The sequence below is a fragment of the Alligator mississippiensis genome, chromosome 8, assembly GCF_030867095.1.
Source record: "Alligator mississippiensis isolate rAllMis1 chromosome 8, rAllMis1, whole genome shotgun sequence".
Lineage (NCBI taxonomy): Eukaryota > Metazoa > Chordata > Crocodylia > Alligatoridae > Alligator > Alligator mississippiensis.
The window spans coordinates 45,886,549-45,913,975 of record NC_081831.1 but is presented as its reverse complement, the minus strand read 5'-3'; the positions used below and the strand labels follow the sequence as shown (position 1 = coordinate 45,913,975).

Here is a 27,427-nt window from a genome sequence, read left to right as displayed (position 1 = left end):
AGTTCATCCTGCTCGTTCCCCATGCTCCTAGCATTAGTATATAGGCACTTGAGCCCTGCGACTGGCGCCTTTGCTGCCCCCCGCTCCGAGTCCCAAGGGGCCCATTGTTTCTTACCTGTTCTGTAGTGCTGGTCTCCCCATGGCTTTCAGGTTTCCAATGTTCTCCTTCAGGCTGGGCTGTCCTTGTGGGTGCCACATGGTTTGGTGGTCCACAGCTTCCCCTGCCCTCGTACTCCCCTCCCCCCGACGAGCCTAGTTTAAAGCCCGCCGGAGGAGATCCGCCAACCTAGTAGAAAACACAAGCTTACCTTTGGGGGACAGGTGAAGCCCATCCCAGCTGAGCGTGTCCCTCGTCGTGGTGTGCGGGTCATTGTCCAGGAAGCCGAAGCCTGCCTCGAGACACCACTGCCGAAGCCGCCAGTTGGTTTCTCGGATGCAGTTCTCCTGCCGTCTTCCTTGTCCGGTCACTGGTAGGATGGAAGAGAAAACCACCTGTGCACCGAACTCCTTCAGCACGCCACCCAGAGCACTGTAGTCCGCCATCAGGTGATCGGGGGTTCTCCTGGCCGCATCATTAGTACCCACATGGACTAGGACCATTGGGTAGTAATTGGTGGGCTTGATCCTGGCCTGGATTACCTCCGTCACATCCCGAATCTTTGCTCCAGGGAGGCAGCATACCTCTCGTGCCGAGGGGTCCTGGCGACAGATGGGTCCTTCCGTACCTCTCAGGATGGAATTGCCTATGACGAGCACTCGTCTCCTCCTCCTCTGGGTCCTTGTGGATCTCTTGATCTGTTCGGAGTGTGAAGAACGTGGTGTTTCTTCTTGCCCGAGGGTTTCCTCCTCCCCTTCCATCTCCTGCAGGGTCGCCAGGGCCTCGTACCTGTTCACCAGTCGGACTGGAGAAGCTGGTACCAGTTTGCTGTGAGCTGCTCCGGTCCTGGCTGTGACCGTCTGCCACTCTGCTGCGGAGGGCACTCCCCGGGCTGCTTCTTCCTTGGGTGCCTGGGCCTGCAGGGAAAGGAAATAACTGTCAATTTCATCCTCTGCCTCCCTGATCCCCCTCAGCCTGCTAACCTCCTCCCGGAGCTCCCTCATCTGCGCCTCCAGAGCCCTAAGACGGGCACCTGCCGGACAGGTGTGGGGGCCCCCAATCTCTTCCCCCCCCCCCCCCCGGCCCTGCTCAGTTGGTGTGAGAGGTGCAAAACAGTTGTGCAGCTCTAGGGGAGTGGTAACCCTGGCACTGTGCCTCTCTGGGCCGGAGACGACCATTGTCCGGACAACCCCAGGTTGGACTTCATGGCGGTTCCTTGGTTCCGCCATGCTTTCATCAGCCATCAGGTAGAGAGCCTGAAAGTAAGAGTCCAGCTCCTGCTCCACATCTCTAATGGAGCGCAGCCGCTGAACTGTTGCCTGCAGTTCCCTGATCTGGTACTCCACGGCCTCCAGCATTGGGCACACCCTACAAGGGGAGGTATTAATGTCCCCAAACCAAGCTGCCTGCAATCTTGCTAGGCAGCCTCCACATGGAGCCAGGGGCTCCATCTGAGTCGAGGCTGGGGCAGAGGGTCTCACCCGGGTGGGGGCAGGGACCGCAAGCTCCATTTGGGTATAGGCCGGAACCATGGGCTCCCTTTGGGTGGATACCCCACTGGTGGCAGAGGTGTAGAGTCCAGGTGTAGCGGGGAGCTTCGGTGTATAATGTGTCCCACTAACCATTGTCCTTGTAGTAGTCTGGCTACTGCTGTGCAGACCCTTGGCTGGAGCTCAGTGCCTGGACCCTCATGCCCTTCAGCTGTTGCTCCTGCGCAAACTTCTGTGCTAACTTGAGTGCCAGGCCCAGAAGCACACTTGTTTTGAGTATCCTGTTCATGTGGCTCCCTGGGGGGGCTGGGCCAAGTAGGAGCTGAGGCAGGGCAAACTCCTCCTTGGCTCCTCTCAGCTACCTTCCTGCAGCTGGCTAGTCCCCTCCCACCATGAGTCCTGCTCACCTCTGGGTCTGCTGAGGCGGCTAAGGGTCTTTGGAGTGCAGGGTCATGATGGGCTTACACCTATGCGTCTCTCCCCGCTCCTGGACCCAAACTGCTGCTCCTGGACCTGAACTCTTACATGTCAGAAAAAAACGGATGTGTTTTCACGATATGTTCTGTCAGGCCATATTATTTTAAATAATTGGGACCAGTAGTGCAAAGTCACTTAACATTTTCATTTTTTTAAATAAATCCTTCTTGTAGCAAGTGCTGGAAGCAGTAGTATCTAATGAATTTCACTGGAGTGGGATTTAGGATTCCTGGTTTGCATTTGTAGTTCTGTTCCTGCCCTTTTGAGTGAGTTTTGGCAAGTGACTGTTCCTTTCTGTTTTCGTGAAAAACACTAAATGTATTGATGAGAAATTGTACTGAAAAGGCAATTAAGTGTCCAGTATGAGCTTGGAAGCCCATTACAGAATATTGTTGTTTAAGAAGAAAGAATTCAAGCACACTCTTTGTGTATTGTATGGAAAGTTTAAACTTTTTGGATGGCTCCAAAACAGTGCGGTCTAAAGTGAGAATATTGTATGCCACTTAAACATCTAATAAAATATTGTTTCAAGGACTGATGCTTGAAATATTTACTTTTGCTCAGTTTTTTTATATCTTGTTCTCCTCTCCCCTCCCCACCCCCACACCTCAGTGTGGTGATTCTAACAGACGTGCTGATTCTAGTACTCCTTTTTAGGTATATTATGGAAAACTATAAAGTTAGAGTTAACAATCAGTTTTTAATATAGAGTAAATTTTAAATAGGCAGTTGAGATGAAACCAAACTAGAACAATTCAAAATTAACTGAAATGATCACAGATAAACCACTAAGCCCAGTCACACATTAGTCAGCTGTGGTGAAGATTAAAAAAACCAAAGAATAAGTATAAACCTGAAATTTTATATCATTTTTACCTTTACAGGAAGACATGAATCTAAATGAAGAACGGAAAGCTCCTTTACGGAATAAGGACCTGACCACAAAGCGTGAGATGGTTGTCCAGTACATTTCTGCAACTGCCAAATCTGTAAGTAGGTGACTCTCCAGAACAGACCAGAAAAATAAGTTTAGTCTAATGTTGTGTTTTTTTTTTTTTGTTTTTTTTTTTTTGCTTTTGAAGCTGAAGTCTTATTTGGTTCCCCAATTTATTTACCTAGAGTGGTTAAAATCTGTACTTCATAGTATACTTCAAAATGCCTTCAACTGTGGATGTAGAGTTGGTTCAGAAGAACTGATTTGTATCCGTTTTAGCTGCTCATTAATCTGAAACTTGATATTTTGCTAATAAACCATTAAGTTTACAAAATGTGCTCCTGCAGAGAAATAATATTTCTGAGCATATTTTTTGCCCAGGTGATCTTAAAAACAGATATTTAGGGCATCTAGTTAGGACAGCATAAATGACATGGACAGACATTGTCACCTGATTTAAATAGAAATCATAAAATAGCAGATAAAAACAGAAGATAGCAGTATTGAGTAGTAATAAAAATGAAATTAGTCAAGGTCTGGTAGCAGAGATTGTTTTGGTGTTGGTTAATATTCTGAAGCACAAATTAATATGTCTTTCTGAAGAGGGTAGTTCTAAAGTGTATTGTTTAGTCAAGTTTATTAGGTCAAGTTTTTTTTTGTTTGTTTGGTTTTTTTTGTACTGCATAAAACACTTATAATGGCTTCACAAATCTCTTTGGTATCAAGGTGGTCACTTAACACTGTTTTAAGGGTACTTTCATGCAGAGGGAGTTTATTTTAATGTGTAGGATTCTAAATCTCTAACTTTGTACTTTTTCTCAGTGACCACTTAACTAGGCAATATTATTATTTTAATGGAAGTCTGTTTGAAGCAGTATTGTTCTGCCGCTACCCAATTTTTTCCATTATATTTTAAATGTTTATATTATAATGAAATAGCATTTAGAACATGTATAGATTGTATAGAACCATAAAGGTTTGTTTAAATAAGGCTGATCGATGCAGTCCATCTGCAATAGAGAGAATATTGTTATATAAGTAGTTGACGTACATATGACATATTATGTAAGTGTAGCAATTCCAGTATAAATTAGAAATGAAGTTTGCCCTAAACTCCCTTACTGTACCTGGTGTTCCTTCTGCTTTTAAGTAAGGTAGCGCTGAGTGTTAAAACAATTTAAACAATTCACTGCAGCACTGCCAGGGTAGAGTAAAAGCACACTTTTTAATTTGCTGTTGGTGTCCAAGGACAAAAATGTGTTTCAGGTGATAAGTGAAGTTTGCCATCAGCATCATTTTTGACAGAGCTGGGGATGCATAGGGTTTTACTTAAAAGATTTGATTAATCTCTTTAAATTTTTACACTGATCATTTAATAATAAAATGTTATTGAAAATGCAGGGCATAGGTTTAAAACAGTTTGTAAGATACTTGAAGGCAGAGTTGCCATTAATTTTACATATAAGTGCAAAATATGGCTAACATTACATGGACAATTATGTTTAACATGGCCATCTGTTAAAGTAAGGTGGTAAAGTTGTTACTGCATCTGCCTAGTGGATTTTATGTAGAATCCCTTTAACTCAGGGGTGTCCAACCTTTTTGAATGTGGGGCCGGATCACAAACTTTTTATCACCCAGGGGGCCAGCGAGCCATATTCAAAGACCTCGCAGGAAGTGGTGTGATACCACATCAGGAAGTGATGTCAAGTGATGCCACCTTTGACACCAATAAAGTTGCAGGAAGTGACAATGAAATGGGTCTAACTAGTTCAAAACTGTCCCTCTAAATGACGCATTTCCTGGATCTCAGCAAGTAAGCTGGAGTTCTCAGATAATATGCAAGCGTCACAGAGCTGTTAATGTCACAGTCCATCAGTACAGTTGCCCTGTGCTTTAGAGTCCTAGTGAAGACATTAGCATTATTTCTGGCTGTGCAGTGTCTGAACATCCCCAGTGGAGGGAAGCCATCCCACTACAGTTAACTCATTTTACCCAACAACATATATCAAATCCTTCCAGGGACACATCTATTTCACTCCACCACCTTTCCTGCCAGAAACTCTTCTCCCCTTTGCTACACACCTCCAACATCAAGGAGGGGTCGCAGAGTCTGGTGGGTCTCTGCCCCCTGAAGAAGTTTTCTCACCACTAGAGACTATTGGGGAGGGCCCGCCCCTCCACCAAACCGCGGCTAGCCATAGTTTTCCTTTAGCTAAAGTTTTGGGGCTGCACCTGGCACCACGCAAATGCCATTCCGGGTAGGGCATCCCAGCGCAGGGAGGCAAGGAGGAGCTGCCGGGACCAGTGCAGAAGGGAAGCGTGGCCGCGCACGTGGAGCCTGGAGTCTGTGCGAGGGCCCGCAGAGGTGCTCAGGCCCCGTGCCTGTAAACGGAGCAGGATTTGGCCCAAGGGGTTAGGGCGCCTCTTGATGCTGAACCGACGCTCCGTGAGCAGCACGTCCCTGGGGCCGTGGGCTTCCATTCTGTGCCTGACCACGCCGGACTCTTCCGCAGCCCGGCCCCACAGCTGCCCTGCGCCAGGCATGGAGCTGCGAGAAACCTTGCCGGGGCAGGCCCCAAACCACTGGGGGATCCCGGAGCCCAGCAGGGGCAGCGTGGCAGGAGACGTGGTGAGGACAGTTCAGCTTCAGCTGCATGCCGCTTTTCCTGGCCGGTGCTGACCCAGCTGGGTCCGTCCCATCCGGAGCAGCATGCGGCTGAAGCCGGCTTCCCACGTGCTGCTGGGGACAGGAGGAGGCCGGCCGGGTCTGCACTGGCAGGCAGAAGCGGCAGTGGAGCCTTGTGCCGCTCGGGAAGGGACGAGCCTGGCCGGAGTGGCAGGGGCTCAGCTGCATTTTCCCCTACCTGCGCCAGTCAGTCCCGAGTGACACACGGCTCTGTCGCTGCTTCTGCTGGCCGGTGCCGACCTGGCTGGCCGCCTCCCATCCTCAGCAGCACATGGGAATCCGGCTTCAGCTGCATGCTGCTCTGGATGGGACAGACCTGCCCGGGTCAGCACCAGCCAGCAGAGGCAGCGGCGAAGCTGTGTGCCTCTCAGTACTGACTGGCACAGGTAGGGGGAAAATGTAGCTGAGGGCCCTGCTGCTCCGGCTGGGCTCAAGCTGCCCGAGAGGCACATGGCTAGTTCTCTTCCCATGCGCACCGCATCGGCAACATCAAGGTGACGTGCTGCGTGTGGGAACTTTGTCCCTTCCCCAGCCCTTCAGCAGCCATTAGGAAGCTGCTGAGAGGCTGGGGAAGGGACAAGGGGCGGGAATGAAAGTAAACCATATTTACTTTTGGTTCCCATCGCAGCACCATGGGCCACAGAAAATGCCTTGGAGGGCTGCATGTTGGACAAGCCTGCTTTAACCTATTTAAGTTACACTGCTAAATGGAGCTTTCACTTCACCTAATTTTTCACAATACAACGTATGTACATGACTGTGTACACACATACACGCATATTCTATATAAAACATTATTCTTTTTGAGAAAAAACTAAACCTGTCTTAAAACTGGTATAACATGTAAATGAAAATTCTGTAAGACTAGACAAGTCTACCTGTTTTCAAACGCCAGTGAAACCTTAGAGATTGTCCTTCGAAAAGAGAAATCCAGAGTTTAAGGCATTGTCCGGAGCAACATACTTGAATTTAACATGCAAGCCTAAATAACATTCCAGCATTATAATACAGTTTTCCTTTTTTTCCATGGACTACTTCTGGACCTCCTGGTTAGGATGCTTTAATTTTTCTTTTTCCTAAACTGATAAAATACTTAAAACTTACTATTTCTAGCAAGAAGAAAACACCTTACATATTAAACCTTTCTATTTTTTGGAAAGTGGAAGATTTTTCTAATGGGAGTACCAAATGAAAATAGTCTTCTTGAGGTAACTGCCAGAAGCAATACTGTATCATAGATGGTTAAAGCTTGTGCCAAAATATGGGTCATAATTTGCCAACTTACTAATATGGCATTTTGTCAAGGTTGCTAACAAGTTAAGTTTGCATTTTAACAAACTCTTAAACAGAATAGAGTATGCGGAAGTGTGACATGAATTTAGGACTTGATTTAAATAAAACATTAATAGAATTACAGTAAAATCCAGCACTTTAGTAACTGGCATGCTCCATTAACTGGCATGCTGGTCAATGCAGCAAAAGCGAAACCTGAAGTGCCCACTGGGACAAAGCAGCCTGCATAGGGCCTTCAGCCTGCATAGGGCCCCAATCCCCTGACATGCTGATGCCAGGGAGGGGCAGTGGCGCACAAGATGCGGCAGGAGGGGCAGCAGCCTGAAAAGGCAAAGATGCCTGTTCGGGCCTCTCAGGTAACTGGCATATTTGGTTATCCAGCACCCCCCATTGCCCATGGGTGCCGGATAACAGAGCTTTTGCTGTAGTATCTTTAAACACCTACCAACAAACCCTTCCAACTTTGCTCAGCCTTTAGTATGGATGTTTTATTAGGTGCTACAACTTTTTAACAAAAAAATTTAATTTCTAATTCATGAATAAACTTGCATATATTTAATTCAGACACATGTAAACCATATTGTAAACCAGTTGCCATATATCATTCTGTGTATAAACTAGAAATATATAGATGAGCATTCATACCACATTCGTGGTAATGTCATGAATCATGCAGCAGAGTAACCTAATCTTTAAAGTAGGAATTTGGTGTTTAAAATAATTTAAGGTTTTCTTTTAATACTCTCTCAAATTCTGCAACTAGGCTGACTCTGGCACTAGAGAGAACTAAATTGGTTCTTCTGTCCTTCAGCCATCTTCCTAGCTAAACAGCTCTATTGCTCTAGTTTAAATTTATTCCAATGCCTGCCTTCTAAGCTATCTTCCTGCTAACATATGACTTGCTCCCTCACCCTCATCCCCTTCTGCCTTCCTTTGCATAGTATCTTAGCTTCCAAGAGAGAATTAATAGCTCATTTATTCTGACCTTTTTTCTGGTCTCCACTAAAACTCTAGCTCATACTACCTAGCTTTTATTGCTCCAGTAGACTGACAGGTTATTGGTCCAATAGCCAAATACTCACCTACATCAGGGATGGCCAATTATGTGGGCGGGAGGGCCACTTAAGGAGTTTTGAATAGCTGTTGGGGGTTGGATTAGTACCCCCCCACCCCTGCCCCCCATTCCCCTCACCTACAACAGCTCACCAAAACTCCTTAAGTGGCTCTTCCTTGGGGCCTGGCCCCACACTGTCACCACTCAGTGATGTCTCTGTCTCTCTCCCCCACTACCCCCCGGGGTCTCCATGGAGACTGGCATAGGGCATACTTGGCTGGGCAAATGGGATGGGGCTACAGGTGGGGGGGGAATGGCATCTGGGAGGAGGATGGGTAGGGCTGGGATCTTGGGGTGGTGACAGCGCAGAGCCAGGGCCTCAGACAGAGCTGCAATCTGCTCTTGGTACACTCCTGCATGTGGAACCAGTGCCCATTGCAGGGATGTGCCAGCAGCGGATTGTGGCTTTGCCCTGGGGCTTGGCCCTTTGCTGTCACCATCTTGTGATCCAGGCCCCACCTCCAGTCTAGCCCGCTTCCGGCTGCCTATCCCCACCTGACTTTTGCCTCATTCCATCTGCCTGGCTAAACACACCCTGCTGTCAAGGGAACATGGACTGGTTTTCATGGCACTTCCAGCGGTGGTTACAAGGAGGATGGGCTGGCTTGCCCAGGCAGCAGGGCCAGGTCCAGTGGTGGTAGTGACACTAGCGGCAGCAGCTGCAAGGAGTTGGAAGTTGAATCTGGTCACCGTGCTGCCCCAGCCCCAGGCTGGTTGCGCATACCAGGGCTTGGGCTGCCCCCTTTGCCTAAGCCAGGTGGGGCTGAGGGACCTACTGCAGGCCAGATGAAATCCCTTGGCAGGCTGGATTTTGCCCACCCCTGGCATACAGGAACTGAGAAAGGAGGTGTAGAGTGCAAGGGTGGTGGGGTGGAAGGAAGAGAATACTTTTTATTTACATCTGCCATTGGACAGACATACCTATTCAACTCTTTAAAAGAGATGGGGAGCTGCTGCTCTACAATGTGTATCAGCAGTTATGAGACAAGTGTTAGGTTTGTATGCCCCTCTGGCATTACAGATTAGTAGCTAAATCCCTCTAATTTTGATCCTTAAGGAAATGGAGTGAAAGAGTGTTTCTGGTGCATGTATACTGCTGTAGAATTATGCAGGTATAACAGTTGGATAGTAACAGCTTACTCTATTTGTCTATACCCTCTGCTGAACTTGAGGTGACAGCTAGCTATACAGTGAGGATAGGTCTGGGCAAGAGAGCAAAATCGGAGTGCTCTCATGCAGATAACAGTCAAATTTGGTTGAATACTCTCACTGTTCCTGCTATCCTCAGACCTGAAGAATTCAGTGCATTTGAAAGCTTGACCAACAGTGCAGTTGGTTCAGTAAAAATATCACCCACAGAAAGCCTTATTTGTGTTCATTTATTGAACTTAATTGTAGAGAATGTATGGTGGGTGAGTGGGGTAGGAGCCCTGTGAACCCTCACAAAGCTGGAATGTGCATTAAAAACTTATGAAAGAAAGACTAAGGCTTATTACACCAGTCAGAAAAGAATCAGGGTTGGCAGCGTGGCAGTATGGTATCAGAGCCAGGAGACCTGAAAGCATACTCTCCCCCTGTGGAGAGTGTCAGTGGGAGCACATCCAGAAACAGGCCAGTGAAACCTGCTCCAGTGGTTAGTTTTGAAGGTTAGTCTTCAGTGTATTTGAGTGGTGTCACTCACTTTTGTTTGGAGCGTGAGAATGGGAGCAGATAGGTTGTTTATACTTAGGTACATCTCTGTCAGGGCTTGTGTCTGCTAGAATGTGACCATGCCTGGAGCAGGCAGAATCATAGAACATAGTGAACAAACTTTCAAAAACTCTAGAGTACAGTCTTTGGTGGGGAAGGGAGAGACTTTCTTTTTCTTAAAGGGATGAATTATTTCTTGTTACTTCACTGAATTATTTCACTGGATCATAAGCCTTTGGTACTTTCCGTAAAATACCCCAAAACTTGTGTTTTAGGGTTGTATGTATTTCTTCTTCTTGAAGGACTGTATTCTGGTAATCTGCAGGTTAGATAGGTGTGATACTTAAGGATTTTCTCATCCACTTGGACCTTAGTGTAAGGCGATATTATCAATAACCTCTCTTAGTCGACTGTGGCTGCCTATACATGTGCTTGGGGGTGGAGGCATTTTAATAAGAGCACTTTCCAGACAGCTCCTCTAATTAAAATGGCTTGCTATCATGTATTCAAGCCCCTGCACATTTCAGAATGGCTGCTGGATGCTTTATTAAAAAGTTCAGTTGACAAGGTTTAGATAAAGCGCCCCCGCAGCCATTTTGAAACTCATGGCGGCTTAATGCACGTGTTAACGAGGTGATGCTGGAGCATTCCAACTAGAATGCAGAGCAGACTCGATTAATCAAGTCTGCACCAACGTATTCTAATTAGAACATCAAAGAGCATGTCTATAGGAACTCTGTTTGTACTGGGCTGCAGGCGGTAGCAGCCAAAGAGAGGTAAAGGTAACAGTGCTTTTTTGGACATATCCACTTTGGGTAACTGAATTAAGCAGTAATTAATGGATTGTGAAAGTCCAACTTTGTTAGTACAAAAGCATCTTATTTAAATACAGGGGCAGCACAGAAAAAAGAGTTCCCAAATTCTGGATGACACTGGTTTTTGTGTTTTTGTGGGTTTTACTTAATAGTCTGTATAATGGAAAGTATCCATACTGAACAGTTGAACAGCATGCCACGTGAAAAGATTTCATAAAATACTAAAGGTCAGACTTCCAGTCACAGGCTACATATTAAATTATAAAAATATAATGGCCCTTGCTAAATGAAGCAAAAAAACCTTGAAGTAAAGGGAATCACCATTACCAGAATAAAGTTGGAATCGAACAAGCTATTAGGTGTTCTGTTGCCATGCATTTTTTCACAGTGCTGTGTTTTGTTAATGCATAGTGCTTGATGCTTAAGTTACAAAATACTCTAATGCTTGATCATCAGCTGCTGCATGAGTGTATAAAATACTAATGATTGGGCACTTGATCATTAAATACAACCTTAACTTTCTCCATCCCAATGATGTACCTATTACATGGCTTCAGTTATTAAATATTTTATAAATTAAGTATTCAAAAAGATGTAGCCAGGATTGACTAATTATTAGAGTTTTTGTGTGAAGTGCGATGGCTTACTAATTTCGCTATGTTTGTTTTTTTACACCATAATCACTCTTCGCTGACCACTGCATGCAGATAACTGGAAGTAAAGTTCTGGTGAGTACAAATGTGGTTGTGGTTGCTTGCTCTAAATAAACACTTGTATGTTAAGTCTCTTGCTTTAAAAGATTTTGGTCACCTTATCTTGTTTTATATAGAATGTCAAGGACATTTAACTGTATGCTAGCAATGTAATAGTAAATTCTTACAGTAAGAAGTAAGAAATACAATAACAATTGACCCAAAGCTTTCTGGAATCTAAATCAAGGCCCATTCAGTTAACTGGGAATTGTTCTTTGTCAAACTTGAAATACGAACTTTATTTAAAATGGACCAGATAAGTTGTTTTTTTTTTGTACAGAACATGACTATCAACAGAAACCCATGCCACTGGAATACCGTAAACAAAGGAGGATTTATCTATCTCGATATTTGACTGAATTAAGTCTCCGATTCATATACTGTTTTGCAGTAAAAAAAAAGTAATATCTGTCATGGGATATCCCTTTAGAGTATGACAGTCATAGCCTGCAGCCTTTGGAACTAATTAATCATAAGTGTTATGTGAAGATTTCTAAGAATGTGGTTTCACTGAGAGTGTTTCCTTGTTTTGAACTACTGTTGATAGGTGATAATGTGAAGTCATTCTGTGTGGATATCACCTTTTGCCTTAAAGAGCTAATCTGTGATCTGAAATTTCAGTGTTAAACTCAGGGCAGGAAAGCCTGGGAAAACCTGGTTGAGCTTGTGAAAAAGTAGTTACAGTACGTTTTTTTTTTTTTTAGATAAAAGTGCTTTTCTAAAGAGGTGACTGCCCTGTTCTGTTATAGGGGTGGGTGAGATTATAGAGGGTACTTAACATGCATATTAGTTTAATACACGATGTAGAATCAAAATTGTTGTTTGCCATGCAGCTTTCAGTTGGAAGAAAATGTACCCTTTTTGAGATGGAATTTTTAAATGGCACAATAAACGAGGTAAAGAATTACTGAATGTATGGGAGAGACTAATATTAACCTGCAGTGACTCACAGATGATCCACTCCTGTGGGCCTTAAATTTGACACCCCTTACCTACAGCATTCTTGTTAGTCACGTCTACGTAGCCTTAACAGAATTTTTTTTTACCTCTAAATGGTTTAAAGGTATATATTTTTTAAAACAAACAAAAACAACACTTAAGCAGTCTATGCATTGGAAGCATATTTGAAATAAATCAATATTTGACTTGATGTGAGAACAGATCTTGAACAAATTTCCCAACTGTGAGAGAGTACACCTAATAATAGTTGGGTAAAGGCATATCTTTTTCCACCTCCTTTAGGATTAGGTCACAGACGATAACAAGATAAAGATTTTAAGTACCAGTTTATTTTTAGTGGTGATCTTGATTCTTGCCTGCCATGTTTCAGTAGAAATGAAAAGGGTTTTTTTTGTTTGTTTGTTTGTTTTTCTTAATCTGGAGGAATGGATTTGAACACCACTATATAACCTGAATATGTCACTTCACCTTGTAACATGAAACTTTGAAACCTTCCTCCAAGTCTATAGAAATTCAGCAATCCTTTTTGTAAAAACTCATAATGATCAATTTTTTCTCTTTTACTTGTCTTTTATTATTCAAATTACATAACAAAAATTATTATGTTTTCTTAAGTAGTTCGAGATTTTTTTCTTGAGTTCCTAACACCACTTCTTCAGATTTTGGTAATTGCAATATTTAGTCTTAGCCAAAATTAAGATAAATGAACAAAACAAGAAAAAAAACCCTCTTTTTAGATGAAGTTGCTCAGTACCCTCCTCTCTTTTAGGGATACATTTATTAAATAATGAAAGTTTTTCTGACATCTCTCCCGATTGTCTGTGTTGGGGCTTCAGTTATTAGAGTCCTTGCTATCCTCGCTACTCTCCACTTCACTTTTGTTTCTTTTTTATTTTCCAAACATAAAAACTTAAAGGAGAATTTTTACTTGTTTCTGTAGGGCTTCCTATCTGTTTATTGGGATTCTCCGTCTATTTATCTGGTTTCTGTACCTCGTTTATGTCAGTGGGTCATCAGGTGGAGTCTATATTCCTACATTGTAAGGCTGCTCTTAGTCTCTTGATCTGCCATCTGTTGTCTCTCCCTCGCTCCCAGCATCCCACTCGCTTCCTTGGGCTCCTTCTTGTATCGCGTCGCACATCTCTGCCTCATCTGGGTCTCTTTTCTTCCCTGCCCCCTTCTGGGGCCATTCCAGCTTCACGGAGCACTAACTCTGGAAGCACAGCTCCCAGCGTGCTCTCTTTTCTGTCCCTGGCTCCTGCCTGCCCTCAGGGAGCATCGGAATTGTCGTCTTCTCTTCCTCACACCAACATAACCACTTTTCCAAGCAAAAAGGTGCTGCTTTAGTAATGTATAATACTAGAGGGATGGTATTAGGAATCTTTGCATCCTAAGATGTTAGCCATTGGAATTAAATGAGTGAAAAGGATGTGCCCCTGGCAGTCTCTGGGAGTAGGTCTCTGAAAGTGGGGAAGAGCCAGGGCACTCCAGTTGATTGGCAGTCACAGTCCCAAGGTGGCAACCAGAGTGTCTAGACTCCCTTGTTTCCAGAGGTATGCCTTGGAGATTGCTAGGATGTGCCTCTGGAAGTGGAGAAAACTGAGGTAGGCCACTCCCTAGGCCTGAGGGGCCCAATCCTGTAAAGGAATTTACGTGGTGCTTTTGACCAAGTCCCTCAATTTTAAATTATAGACAGAATTACTATTTGGTATTATTATACAGTGTATACTGGGGCATCAAAGATGCAGCCAATGGGCCAAGTGTCATCATCTGGCCTCCGGTGCTAGGCCCCTGGCACCTGTCCACCCACCGAATCCTCAACCCTTTCTGTACACGGTGTGAGTCCCAGACAGGCCGGTGCAGGAGGCGCAGGTCCTGGGGAGGGAGGTACTGTATCCAGAAATAGTCAGGGGGAGGGAGGACAGTGGTCCATGGGCCTGATATGCAGAGCCAGATGAATATGACACTAGAAGTGCACTGATATATCTGTCCAATATCGGATCAACACCAAAATAAAGAAAATTGAGTGTATCGGAAATCGGCCTGTTGGGGCCAATAATTTGGCCAATAAATGCCCGTGTACGTGTACAACTGCAATGCAGCACGTAGGCAGCAAGAAGCGCAGCCCGGAAGCATGGAGAGCTGTGTGCAGCTGATAAGTCTGTTCTGGTGGATGGGGAGGGGGGGAGGGGCATGGGGTGGGCAGATCAATGCCCCCCACAGTGAGGGAGGGAGTGGGGCTAGAACAGGGCCTGGGGTAAGTGCTGCCCAGCTGGGGTGGGGCAGGCATGGGATGGAGCTGCGGTTTGTCTGGGAGGCGGGTGGGGGGGATGGCTCTTGCCTCTGTGCACCCTGGGAGGATGGGGGGGCATGTGCCCCTGGATCTGTGCGGGTGGGGTCGGCTGTAACTGGGTTGGGGCCAGGACTGTGCTGGGCTCTTCCTGGTACAGGGAGTAGAGTGGAGGTGTGGGGGTTCACCTGGGGTTGTACTTGGGGTAGGTGGCGGTGGCACTGGGAGGGGAATATGGGGGGGCTATGGCAAATTTGGAGGGGGGGGGCTGCAGCCCCTCCCACCACCTGTAGCCTCTCTCCCAGTGCTACTGCTGCCTGCCCTGAACACAGCCTGGTGCAGCCCTGGCTCCAGCCTGCAGCTGCAGCCCATCCTGCCCATGCCCTGTGCAGATCCAGGGGCGCACACTCCTGCCCTGTGCTGCTGTTCCCCTTCTACCACAGCAGACTTATCAGCTGCATGCAGTTCTCCACGCTGTATCGGAAATCGGATTGGTATTGGCTGATATGCCTCTTTAAAAATCGGATATCTGTATCGGCCCCAAAAAACTCTTTATTGGTGCACCCTTATTTGACACCTCTAGTGTACTTTGAAATGAATCTGACAAATGATTTCATAATAAATGTAGTGCTAGAAAATAGCATACTTTTACTTGAATCCAAGATGACTCCCCAATAATTAGATTCTAGGTATAAAAACTTCGTAATTTTTTTTTTTTATAAATTAAAGTCCTCCCCCCCACCCCCCCCCAGTAATTCGACTCTAAACATTTGCTGTAATTTTCCATTTATAGATTGATTACTTGCTGTTTGTCTTGCATTTGAACCCATCCAAGGGGGTGGGGGAATGGGGGGCGGGACAGGCACCTTGACCCTCTGCACCTTGCACCACCACGCTTGCCCTCCCTTTCTGAGCCTGTGCTACCTGCCTCCTTAGCTGATCCCCAGCCTTGCTGCCCTTGATCCCCCATGCGTGCTGCTGCACAATCCTTCATGTGATCCTGGCTGTCCCATCTTGCTGCCTCATTTCCTGACGCACACTGCTGTCCTGACTGCAACATGGATCATGGAAAGGAGGAAAAGTATAAATCAGGTGATAGGGCAGTGGCACACACTGCTGTCCTATCCCATGGTCTGCCACCAGATCCCTGAACTGCTGCCCCTCCAACACACTACCACCCAATCCTAGACTCTACCTCTGGCCCGTGACCCACACTTATCACATGGCTGCTGACTTCATGATTCCCAAGTAGCAGCGGCAGTCCTGGTAGCTCCGGCTCCTGCCCTGGGGCAGAGCTGGCGTGCTGATTTACTTGAATCCAAGCTGAGACTGTTTTTTTCCCTTTTGTTGACCGAAAGGGGTGGGGGGTGATGCCCCTTCTTGGATTCAAATAAATACAGCAGTGATTATTGGAGGGTTGTCTAAAAATTGTCCGTGTCCCCCCCGCCAGTACTGTGACAAGGCAAGCAGTGGCAGAGGCCAGGTTGTTGAGAGGCCAGATGGTGGAGGGAGTCGAGCAGCCCAACTTCTCCACCTTGCCCCATTTTTTCCCCCCTTCTCCCCTCCCCCACTTGCTACCTCTTCCTGCAGTGCCTGTGCCCATGCTACTGTTTACCTTGAGGCATGTATCTGGCTCCACTTCAGCCTGGGGCACAGAGCACATGCAGGCTGTGGTTCCCCGTTCAGCGAGACAGCAGTGCCAGCTCCAGGCCCAAGACCAGGGTTATAGCTGCTGCTGCTGCTTTCTGCACAGGTTAGGGCTGGTGCCAGCATGTGCTCTGTGCCCTGGGCCTGAGCAGTGCTGGAGCTGGAATTGGATCCAGAGCTGCAACTCTAGATAACTGGTAGTGGTGGGCTGGAGTGGGTGGGGTGGCGGAAGGCAGGCAATTTAGGTGTAAAGGGGTAGGTGGGAGGACAGGGCAGTGGCTGTAGTTCCGTCTCTGAGCTGGGTCAAGGCCGCAGCTGCAGTCACAGCTACAGCAGCTTCTCCCTGCCCCCACTGTACTTGAATCCAAGACGAGAAGTTGTTTTCCCCCCATATTGATTGGGGGAGGGGCTCAGTGATTGTGCTTTTCTGTATTCTGAGTTAATACAGTATTTGTGCTTTTCCAAGCCAGGTTTGATGTTCAACTGTGAATAAAATTTTTTATTAATACTAAAGCCTGCAATAATTTAAAAATAACCCTTTTTGGTAAATTTATTTCAGACTCTTACATTTCCTAAACGCACAGCAGCATGTATCAGTTAAATTCATTTTAGTTTATTTCCTTGAGCTTGATAGCACTATTTTGCTAGTGCAGAATGTATAATAGCCTTTCAATTGTATGCTCTAAATGAAAAAATAAAATACAGTGTTTAAACAATTAACGTCTGTTCTGTTACATTTTATGTTTGAATTATTCTAGCTTTAATTCATTGGCTCTTGTTGTAGAGCAAATTTTGCAGAATTAATATTAGGTGAGTAAAAAGAATTTGGTATACTTGGAGGTCTCATATAATCCTTTCAATATGAAATTGCCTTACTAGTGTTCTTATCAATACTGCAAACCTAATAAATGCGTGTTAGTTTGGGAACATAGTTTTATAATCTTATTAAGCTGATAAATGCTTAAGACCATAGAAATAAAAAACACACAACACTAGAATTCCTTTTTCTTCTAGATATTGTGTTAACTAAAATAGATAACTTACTGCATAGACACTGGACCTATCATCCAGAAAGTTGGGTCAGGTTGATCACTACAGAAATTAAATCATTGTACTAATCTCAGTGTATATTTATAAGAACATAAGAACTACCTTTTACTGGGTCAGACCATAGGTCAGAGGTGGGCAATTATTTGGGATGGATGGCTGCTTAATGAGTTACGGTGAGTTGTCGAGGGCCACAAAGGTAGCTCTGCCCTTTAACAGGTACCTGCACCCCGGTCACCATCTTGGGAACAGAAGTCCCACCCCTAACCCCTGATATTTGCCACTGGAAGTCCCTCCCCTTGTCCCTAGAAGTATTCCTTTTGGGAGGAGAGGGGTTGCCATTTTTGGAACCAGAAAAAAAACAAATCATATTAGAAGTTAAAAATTTTACTGTAACATTTTATTTACAAATTTTTTTTGTCATGATTTGCATTTGCATGTAGTGTATGTAGAGATGATTGCATAACAGCTCAAAAATAAAGTCTTATTTTTGTATATTGTGTGGGGGAAATGTGTGGTGTGGTGTGGTGTGGTTGGGGGATGGGTATGTGTATGGTAGGGGGTGGGTGTGTGTGGGAGGGGTTTAGGGTATGTTGAGGGTGTGTGTATATGTGGGGGGGGCTATGGGGTGTGTGAGGGCAGGGTCTGGGGACCCCCAAACACCCAACCCCTTTCGGTGCACAGCCTCTGCTGCCAGTAGCAGCAGGCCCTCAGGTTGCTCGTGGCCCTGGTAGGTGCTGCCACCAACCCAGTAGTGCGTGACTCCGGCCAATTCCAGGAGCTGCATGCGGCATAAAGGAATGGAGTCAGGCTGGCCCTCCTCTATTGTGTGGGGCTCTCCGTGGCACGCATGCAGCTCCCAGCACTTGTGTGCCATTGGGGGGAAGCCCTGTGTGATGAAGATGGCTGCCTTCCCCATTCCCTGCAGCTGCTTGCAGCTGCTGGGACTCCTCTGGGAAGCAGAGGGTAGGGCTCCCCACCACTTCTAGCAAAGTTCTGTAATCTGCACATGGTGGTAGGGAGCGACAGAGGCATTTGGCTCCCATCGTGTGGGGCTTCCCCCTGGTGGTGTGCAAGTGCTGGGAGCTGTATGTGTGCTGCAGAGAACCCCAGGGGATAGAGGCAGGCTGGCCTGGTGCTGCTCTTTGCCATCACATGCAGCTCCCGGAACAGGCTGGAGATGAACGCTGCCAGGTAGCAGTGCCCGCACAAGCCACAAGCACCCTGAGGGCTTGCTGCCTGTTGCTGTGGGGCTGTGCACCGTTGGGGGGGAGTCCCCACAGTCCTCACCTTCCATTGCAACCCCTACCACCTGAGCTCCACATTCACAACCCTGCCCACCTGAGCTCCATACTGCTGCCAGCACTAAGCTCCCCCCCAGCTGCGTCTCCACCCCTCCCCACGCCCCACTCCCTGTTGGCACTGGATTTAGGATCCAGCCCTTATACCATTGTTTCAAGTGAGCACAACTTAAGGCTGACTATGATCTTTCCATTCAATAATAGGCAAATTTATTGATACAGAGTGATAACAGAAAAGCAACAATACAAACAATCAAACAATTATATATCTACCAATCCTAGGGCAGTCATCAGAGTCAAAGTACATCTGGTCAGGATGCAGGTTCCACTCTGAGGCTCTTTCAATTACCTGGACATCTCGTGGGAGGATCGCTCGGCAAAATCTGAGTGGTCGCAGAGCTTCCTCTCGTGCGTGGATGACCTCTACCTGACTCAAGAAGTCTATGGGCCAACAAGAGGCAAAGTGCTGCTCAGCCTGGTACTGGCTACTGGGGATGACCTAGTCGGCGACCTAGTGATCGATGGGAAGCTGGGTGACAGCGACCACGAGCTGATCACCTTCGCCATCCACCGAAAAGCTGGCAAGTCAGTCAGCAACACGCAAGTCCTTGACTTCAGGAAAGCCGACTTTGACAAGCTCAGGAGGCTTGTCAGTGAGGCCCTAAGGGACTGTGACCACAGGGAGAGGGGAGTTCAAGAAGAGTGGTTGCTCCTCAAGGGAGTGATCCTCAATGCACAAACTAAGTCTATTCCATCTCGGAGGAAAGGCAGCAAGAGGGCACAGCAGCCCCCCTGGCTCTCCAGGGACCTAGCAGACCTCCTGAGGCTAAAAAGAAAGGCCTACAAAGGATGGAGGATGGGAGTCACCTCCAAGGAGGATTATTCTGCACTGGTCTGGTCCTGTAGGGAGCAGACCAGGAAAGCCAAGGCTGCAACTGAACTCCAGCTAGCTTTGAGCATCAAGGACAATAAAAAGTCCTTTTTCAGATATGTGGGGAGCCGGAGGAAAAGCAGGGGCAACGTTGGACCCCTGCTGAACCAGATGGGGCAACTGACAACTGACGCCCAGGAAAAAGCCAACCTATTAAATAGGTACTTTGTGTCAGTCTTTCATCAGCCCCATGGGATGCCCATGCCCGCTACAGGGCCGGGAAGTCCGGGTGAGGGTGATCCCCTACCCTCCATTAATGGTGACTTCGTGAAGGAACATCTTGAGAAGCTGGATACCTTCAAGTCAGCCAGCCCTGACAATCTTCACCCCAGGGTACTCAAGGAGCTGGCGAGCATCATAGCCGAGCCTCTAGCGAGGATCTTTGAAAACTCTTGGCGCTCTGGTGTAGTGCCCGAAGACTGGAAGAAGGCCAATGTGGTGCCTATCTTCAAGAAAGGGAGGAAAGTGGATCCGGCTAACTATAGGCCCATCAGCCTGACTTCTATCCCGGGGAAGATCTTAGAAAAGTTTATTAAGGAGGCCATCCTTAATGGACTGGCCGACGCCAACATCTTAAGGGATAGCCAGCACGGGTTTGTTGCGGGTAGGTCTTGCTTGACCAATCTCATTTCCTTCTACGACCAGGTGACCTATCACCTGGACAAGGGAGATGAGATTGATGTCATATATCTTGACTTCAAAAAAGCCTTCGATCTGGTGTCCCATGATCGTCTCTTGGAGAAACTGGCCAATTGTCGCCACGATCCACTGGCTGGAAAATTGGCTCCGGGGTCGGACCCAGAGGGTAGTAATTGATGGAAGTCACACATCGTGGTGTCCTGTGACCAGTGGGGTCCCCCAGGGCTCTGTCCTTGGACCCATACTGTTCAACATCTTCATTAATGATGTGGACACTGGAGTCAGAAGCGGACTGGCCAAGTTCGCCGATGACACCAAACTTTGGGGCAAAGCATCCACACCAGAAGACAGGCGGATGATCCAGGCTGACCTGGACAGGCTCAGCAAGTGGGCGGACGAGAATCTGATGGTGTTCAGCACCGATAAATGCAAGGTTCTCCACCTTGGGGAAAAAAAACCTGCAGCATCCTTATAGGCTCGGCAGTGCTATGTTGGCTAGCACAATGCAAGAAAGAGACTTGGGGGTCATCATTGACCACAAGATGAAAATGAGCCTGCAGTGTGATGCTGCAGCTAGTAAAGCGACCAAAACGCTGGCTTGCATCCATAGATGCTTCTCAAGCAAATCCCGGGACGTCATTCTCCCCCTGTACTCAGCCTTAGTGAGGCTGCAGCTGGAGTGCTGCATCCGGTTTTGGGCTCCACAATTCAAAAAGGACGTGGAGAAGCTTGAGAGAGTCCAGAGAAGAGCCACGCGCATGATCAGAGGTCAGGGAAGCAGACCCTACGATGACAGGCTGAGAGCCCTGGGGCTCTTTAGCCTGGAAAAGCGCAGGCTCAGGAGTGATCTGATGGCCACCTACAAGTTTATCAGGGGTGACCACCAGTATCTGGGGGAACGTTTGTTCACCAGAGCGCCCCAAGGGATGACGAGGTTGAATGGTCACAAACTACTACAAGATCTTTTCAGGCTGGACATAAGGAAGAATTTCTTTACTGTCCGAGCCCCCAAGGTCTGGAACAGCCTGCCACTGGAGGTTGTTCAAGCGCCTTCATTGAACACCTTCAAGATGAAACTGGATGCTTATCTTGCTGGGATCCTATGACCCCAACTGACTTCCTGCCCTTTGGGTGGGTGGCTGGACTCGATGATCTTCCGAGGTCCCTTCCAGCCCTAATGTCTATGAAATCTATGAAATCTACCCTGAATCTCAGTGTGGATTTGGGTCTGGAAGATCAACCATAGACATGGTATTTTCCCTGCATCAACTTCAAGAAAAGTGCTGAAAGCAAAACCTACCATTGTACATCACCTTTGTGGACCTAACCAAAGCATTTGACACCATCAGCAGAGCAGGCCTGTTTGTTTTAAGTAATATCTTCTGATGGCTAGAAAATGATATTTAGAGATTTGCTTTAGAAATTGGCTTGTAGGTGGAGTAAATATTGCATTAGAACACTTGTTCAGGGCAATGGCAAGGGTTAATTGCTTTCTAAAAGTCTGTGACAAAGTTTTATGTTCTCAGCCACTGTCTGAAGCTAGTACTCAAACAGGCTGGGGAATTGAAAACATATACAACACTGTTCCCTGAAAATCCATAACAAGAAAAAAGGTAGCATTAGGTCACAGTGACAAGCTGCAAAGCCCCTGGGGTTTCAGGTTGGACCAAATTAGGAGGCTGGGCGTGCCCAAATTAAGACATTGGTAAATGACCAAATTTAAGACGTATGCATGTAATAGGTTTGTGGAAACATTCTGGGTTCCACAGTTCAGGAAGGATGTGGAGAAGCTTGAAAGAGTCCAGAGGAGAGCCATGCACATGATCAGAGGACAAGAGATCAGGCCTTATGCAGAGATGCTGAGAGACATGGGACTCTTCAGCCTGGAGAAGTGCAGGCTCAGGCATGACTTGGTGGCAGCCGATTAAATACATAATGGGTGTGCATCTGGATCTGGGGTAATGCCTGTTCACCAGAGTACCCCAAGGGATGACAAGGTCCAACGGTCACAAACTCCAGCAAGATCATTTTAAGCTGGACATAAGGCGAAACTTCTTTACTTTCTAAGCCCCCAAGACCTGGAATAAACTCCCTCAGAGGTGCTGCAAACACCTACTCTGGACTCTTTTAAGAAACGTTTGGATGCTTATCTTGCTGGGATCCTTTGAACCTCACCAAAAGCATACGGGAATGTCTCCTAGGTAAGAAGGAGGTGTACACCCAATGGAAGGGAGGGACCATCACCAGGGAGGACTATACCTCAGTTGCTCGGGGCTTTAGGGAGCGGTCAGGAAGGCCAAGGCGAAGACGGAACTGGGACTAGCTACCCAGATCAAGGACAACAAGAAGTCCTTTTTTAAATACATAGTGGGTAAAAAGAAGGTATGGGGTAATGTGGGGCCTCTGCAGGATATGCTAGGAAATCTGGTCGTTGCACCAGACAGCAAAGCAAACCTATTTAACAATTTCTTTGCCTCTATTTTTCTGAGCAGGGACTGGGTCACCCCCTCACCAGGACCCCCGTAGGTCCCAGGGGAGGTGCACCCAGGCCTAGGGTCAGTGAGGACCTAGTCAGGGAACTTCTGGAGGGACTGGATATATTTAAATCAGCAGGTCCTGACTATCTCCACCCCAGAGTGCTGAGGCAATTAGCAGAGGTCATTGCGGGACCCCTGGCACAGCTTTACGAGCACTCATGGTGCTCTGGCATGGTGCCAGAAGACTGTAAAAGGGCCAGTGTGGTTCCCATTTTCAAAAAAAGGAGGAAGGAGGACCCAGGAAACTATAGGCCAGTCAGTCTTACCTCGATCCTGGGTAAGCTTTTTGAGAGAGTTATCATGGTGCATGCCTTCAAGGGGCCAGCAGGGGAGATTGTTCCGGGGCAACCAACATGGGTTTATTAGAGGCAGGTACTGTCAGACCAACCTGGTGGCCTTCTATGACCAGGTCACAAAATCCTTAGATGCAGGGGTAGCAGTGGACGTAGTCCTTCTGGACTTTAGGAAGGCCTTTGACACTATCTCTCACCCCATTTTCATTAAAAAGCTAGGAGACTGTGACGTCGACACATACACAGTCAAATGGGTCACTAGTTGGCAGGAGGGCCACACCCACAGAGTGGTGGTGGATGGGTCTTATTCGACCTAGAGGGATGTGGGCAGTGAGGTTCCACAGGGCTCGGTCCTCGGGCTCGCACTGTTCAACATCTTCATCAGCAGCTTGGACAGGGGTGTAAAAAGCACCCTGTTCAAATTCGCGGATGACACTAAGATGTGGGCAGAAGTAGGCACGCTAGAAGGGAGGAATAGACTGCAATTGGACCTAGACAGGTTACAGGGGTGGGCGGATGAGAACAGGATTGTTTTCAACAGTGACAAGTGCAAGGTACTGCACCTGGGGAGGAGGAATCAGTAGCAGACCTACAGGCTGGGGAACTCCCTTCTCGTCAGTACAGAGGCAGAGAAGGATCTTGGAGTCATTATTGATGCCAAAATGAACATGGGCCGACAATGTGGGGATGCAGTCAGGAAGGCCAACTGTACCTTGTGTTGCATCCACAGATGCATCTCAGGCAGGTCCAAGGAGGTGATCCTCCCTCTCTGTGCAACACTGGTCAGGCTGCAGCTGGAGTACTGCATCCAGTTCTGGGCACTGCACTTCAGGAGGGATGTGGACAACATGGAGAGGGTCCAGAGGAGGGCCACCCGCATGATCAGGAGTCAGCAGGGCAGGCCGTACGAGGAGAGGTTGAGGGACCTGAACCTGCTCAGCCTCCACATGAGAAGGCTGAGGGAGGGGATCTAGTGGCCGTTTACAAACTAATCAGAGGGGACCAGCAGGCATTGGGAGAGTCCCTGTTCCCCTGAGCAGTACCAGGAGTGGCTAGAAATAATGGCCACAAGCTGGCAGAGGGTAACTTTAGGCTAGACATCAGGAGGTGCTACTTCACTGTCAGGCTGGCTAGGATCTGGAACCAACTTCCAAGAGAAGTTGGTGCTGGCTTCTACCCTGGAGGTCTTTAAGAGCAGGCTAGATGAACACCTTGCTGGGGTCGTTTGACCCCAGTACTCTTTTCTGCCATGGCAGGGGGTTGGACTTGATGATCTGCTCAGGTTCCTTCCAACCCTACCAACTATGAACCTAGCTGACTTCCTGCCTTTTGGGCAGGGGGCTGGACCCAGTGATCTTATGAGGTCCCTTCCAGCGCTAATGTCTATGAATCTATGAATATGCTGACAAAACAGAATGTGGATAGTATGACGGCCACAGGGATACCAGTCAATGGTATCTAGAAATGAAGTCATTAGAGGAGAAAGGATATAAAAGGGGGTTCTGGAGACCACCATGGGCAGAAAGGGTGCACCACTGGCTTATTTTACCCACCCTGCTGGGAGGCGGGGAAAAGTGGGTAGAGTTGGGAAGGACGGGGTGGACATTGGCCCTCGACCTCCAGACTGCTGACATCTGACATTCAAGGAAGAACTACAGGGTGGTACTCGCATACTGGCCTGGCATACCGATCCCCTTGTCAAGCCTTAGGACCTGGTAGGTGAGTCGAATCAGGGCGGTTATTTTGTTTGCCTTGCCTGCATTGCTCTTATTGATACACAGTGATATGATTGATAAAATTTGTGTATTATTGAATGGAAGAAGGTTGTGGTTGGTCTGAGGGTTTGGGTCTGCCTGGAATAAAGTATCTGGGTCATAAATCCAGTGCCAACATCCTCCTAATGCAAACATCTGTTCATTTCTTTGATGAAGCTTCAAGATGATATAAGGAATAAAAAAGAAACTGAATTGCTCCTAAGGAGTTCTTCATTGGACTACTGAATTAAAAGGAGTAATACAAAGCATTAGCTCTTGAAATAAGCATGTTTATAGTAGAGAAGACTACAGTAAATTGCCACTGGAAAAAGAAAATTGAAAGAAGTAATCCTGCTGTAAATTTGGGAGTTATTTGTAGTGGATAGAGGGGATGAGTGAGTATTCAGGTGAAAGGCTTCAAGCAGGAGTTGAGTTAGCTATTGTGAATTAGGTTTTGGGGAAAAATGAAGGAGAAGAGAGATTTGAATTAATTTCTACTTCATGCTTAATAAAGCAGAGAAATATTTTCACCATCAGAGGTTCAGGAGGAACTAAGTGGTGTTAACTTTTTGAAAAATTAAAAACGAATAAATTCTAGATTAAATGAACTTCATGTAATGGCTTATTTTTTAATAAGGCAGTTTGTTTTGGGTTGATTTCTTCTTTCTGGATTCTCAGTGCCACTTAAAGTACTTATACTATCTGACAGGAATAGTAGTATATCCACAGGGAGAATCTCTGGCGGCCTGGCCAGCTGCTGGTATCTCTGGATGGGCAGGGGAGTGAGCCTGAAGACACCAGCTGGCCCAGCTGCTGGGCTTTTGGTGCAGGCTACGGTGCCCCCTCCCTCCTGGCCTCAGCCAGTACGTGGAGGCTCTGAGGCCCCACCATCAGCGGTGTGGGCGGGCTGAGCAGGGACCACCCCCACCAGCAGCTGTGGCGCTGACACTGGGAGGGTGGGCCAAGTGGTGACCACCCCCACTGGTGGCCATGGTGCCCCCGCTGGTGGCTGGCTGCTGCGGCATCATCGGCAGTGAGGGTGGGGAGAGCAGGGGCCGGGCGCCATTGGTGACGAGCGGGGGGCACGTGCCCCCCCCCCCCCCCCCCGTGTGCCTCCTACAGGTCGCCTATGCCCCTAGATACCTTTTCCATTGCAAGGGGGAGATGTCAGTCTGTGCCTGGGAGCAGCTCACAAAAACTGCTCCTTGATTTTGTTTCATTTGATTGGGTATTAATCCTCAGGTTCATTTTTAATTTTGTAACAGTTTTGTTGTGAGTGGAGCTGACTGCCCTGGGGGGGAGAGAGAGGTTCTGAGAAAGCTGAGTAGAGAGAATAGAATAATTAAAGGGAGGACAGAGTGAGAGAAAGGACACAGATCCCAGGGAGAACTGAGTTCAGACTGAGAAAGTGGAGAGGCAGTTGCAGTGGCACAAGAAAGACTGTTTGTTTGTTTGTTTGTTTGTTTGGAGCTGAGATGTCTGCTCTACTGTTTGGGATGTTGTCACTCTGACCATTCTCTCTTTTGAAGAAGAAAGCACCCCTGTTCTGGCAGCTGACCAGAACAGGTGGAGTTGAGGTGAGGGTGCTGCAGGTCAGTAGAAGAGCCAGCATCTTGACCCAGAGGCTTGCCCCTTGAGAAGCCATGTCAGGGCTGACTGAATAAGGCTGCTATTTGGGAAGCCTTGGGGCAGAACTTCCTCTCAAAAGTGGTAAGTTCTGTGACACATATCTCTAAAGGTCACACAACATAATTATAGAAATTTGTAAAGTGGATTGCATAATATCTTTTAACCTGTTACTAGCTTCTTCACCAGCTTCTCTCCTTGAACATCACCTGCTAGAGTGCATGCAACTTGATCTGCTTTGTTTAGGAATGGTTTAATTACAAAGTTCTGTATGGCAGCCACATGAAATAACCTGGTGATGTCTTGATTTGTATGGTTTTAATATGGCAGCTGAACAGAAATTTAGAAGGTAATACTTTAATATCCATTTGATAACTGCGACTTCCTTCCCATTGTCCATGGAGAATACCGCTTGTCAATATCCTACAGTGGGTTCTTCATTGAAACAGAATTTGAAGAATGAAGTAATCTGGGGGCTGGGGTGGTGTGGGTGCTAAGTGAGTCTCTGAGCTTTGCTAAATACCTTGTTACAAGGACATGAAAAAGGAAAGGAAGTGTGGTGATCTTCTTAGTACAATAAGAAGTAATCACCTGGCAATCGTATAACTTAGCCTCTCTTTATTCCCACTTTTTGGAGTTCTTAGCTTATTACATTTTGTATTGCCTTCTTACTAACTCCTTTATCACTCACAGTAATGCTTTTATTTGAGACCTTACCTTGTCAGGAGCAGGGTCTTCTTATGGTTGAAGTAGCAGGACTGTTGGGGATTATGTAAACAGTCTCCATGTACATACAAAACCTTTGCATGCTTAAAAAACTTGTTTTGGGCTTTTGGTTTCCATCAGATGCTATGATAAACTGTGGGGCTATATTGTTGTTGTTCTGATTGTTGCCATTAGAGCTGCACTGATGCATTGGTCCGATATCGGATCGGCACCTATATAAAGAGAATTAAATATATTAGAAATCGGCCATATCAGGCCAATATATGGCCCATACATGCACGCAGTTGCAGTGCAGCACAGGTGGTGAAGAGCACAGCCAGGTAGCG

General features: G+C 46.9%; 1 protein-coding gene across 2 annotated transcripts in view; it reads left to right on the top strand.

The window, feature by feature from the left end:
- The window catches only part of DIAPH2 (diaphanous related formin 2), an 840,428-nt gene that overhangs the window by 74,376 nt on the left and 738,625 nt on the right, over positions 1-27,427 (top strand). For both annotated transcript variants that reach the window (XM_059732728.1, XM_059732729.1), the window contains exons 5-6: positions 2,949-3,053; positions 11,306-11,326. In XM_059732728.1, coding sequence (XP_059588711.1) covers positions 2,949-3,053; positions 11,306-11,326 — 126 coding nt within the window. The remainder of the gene's footprint in view (positions 1-2,948; positions 3,054-11,305; positions 11,327-27,427) is intronic.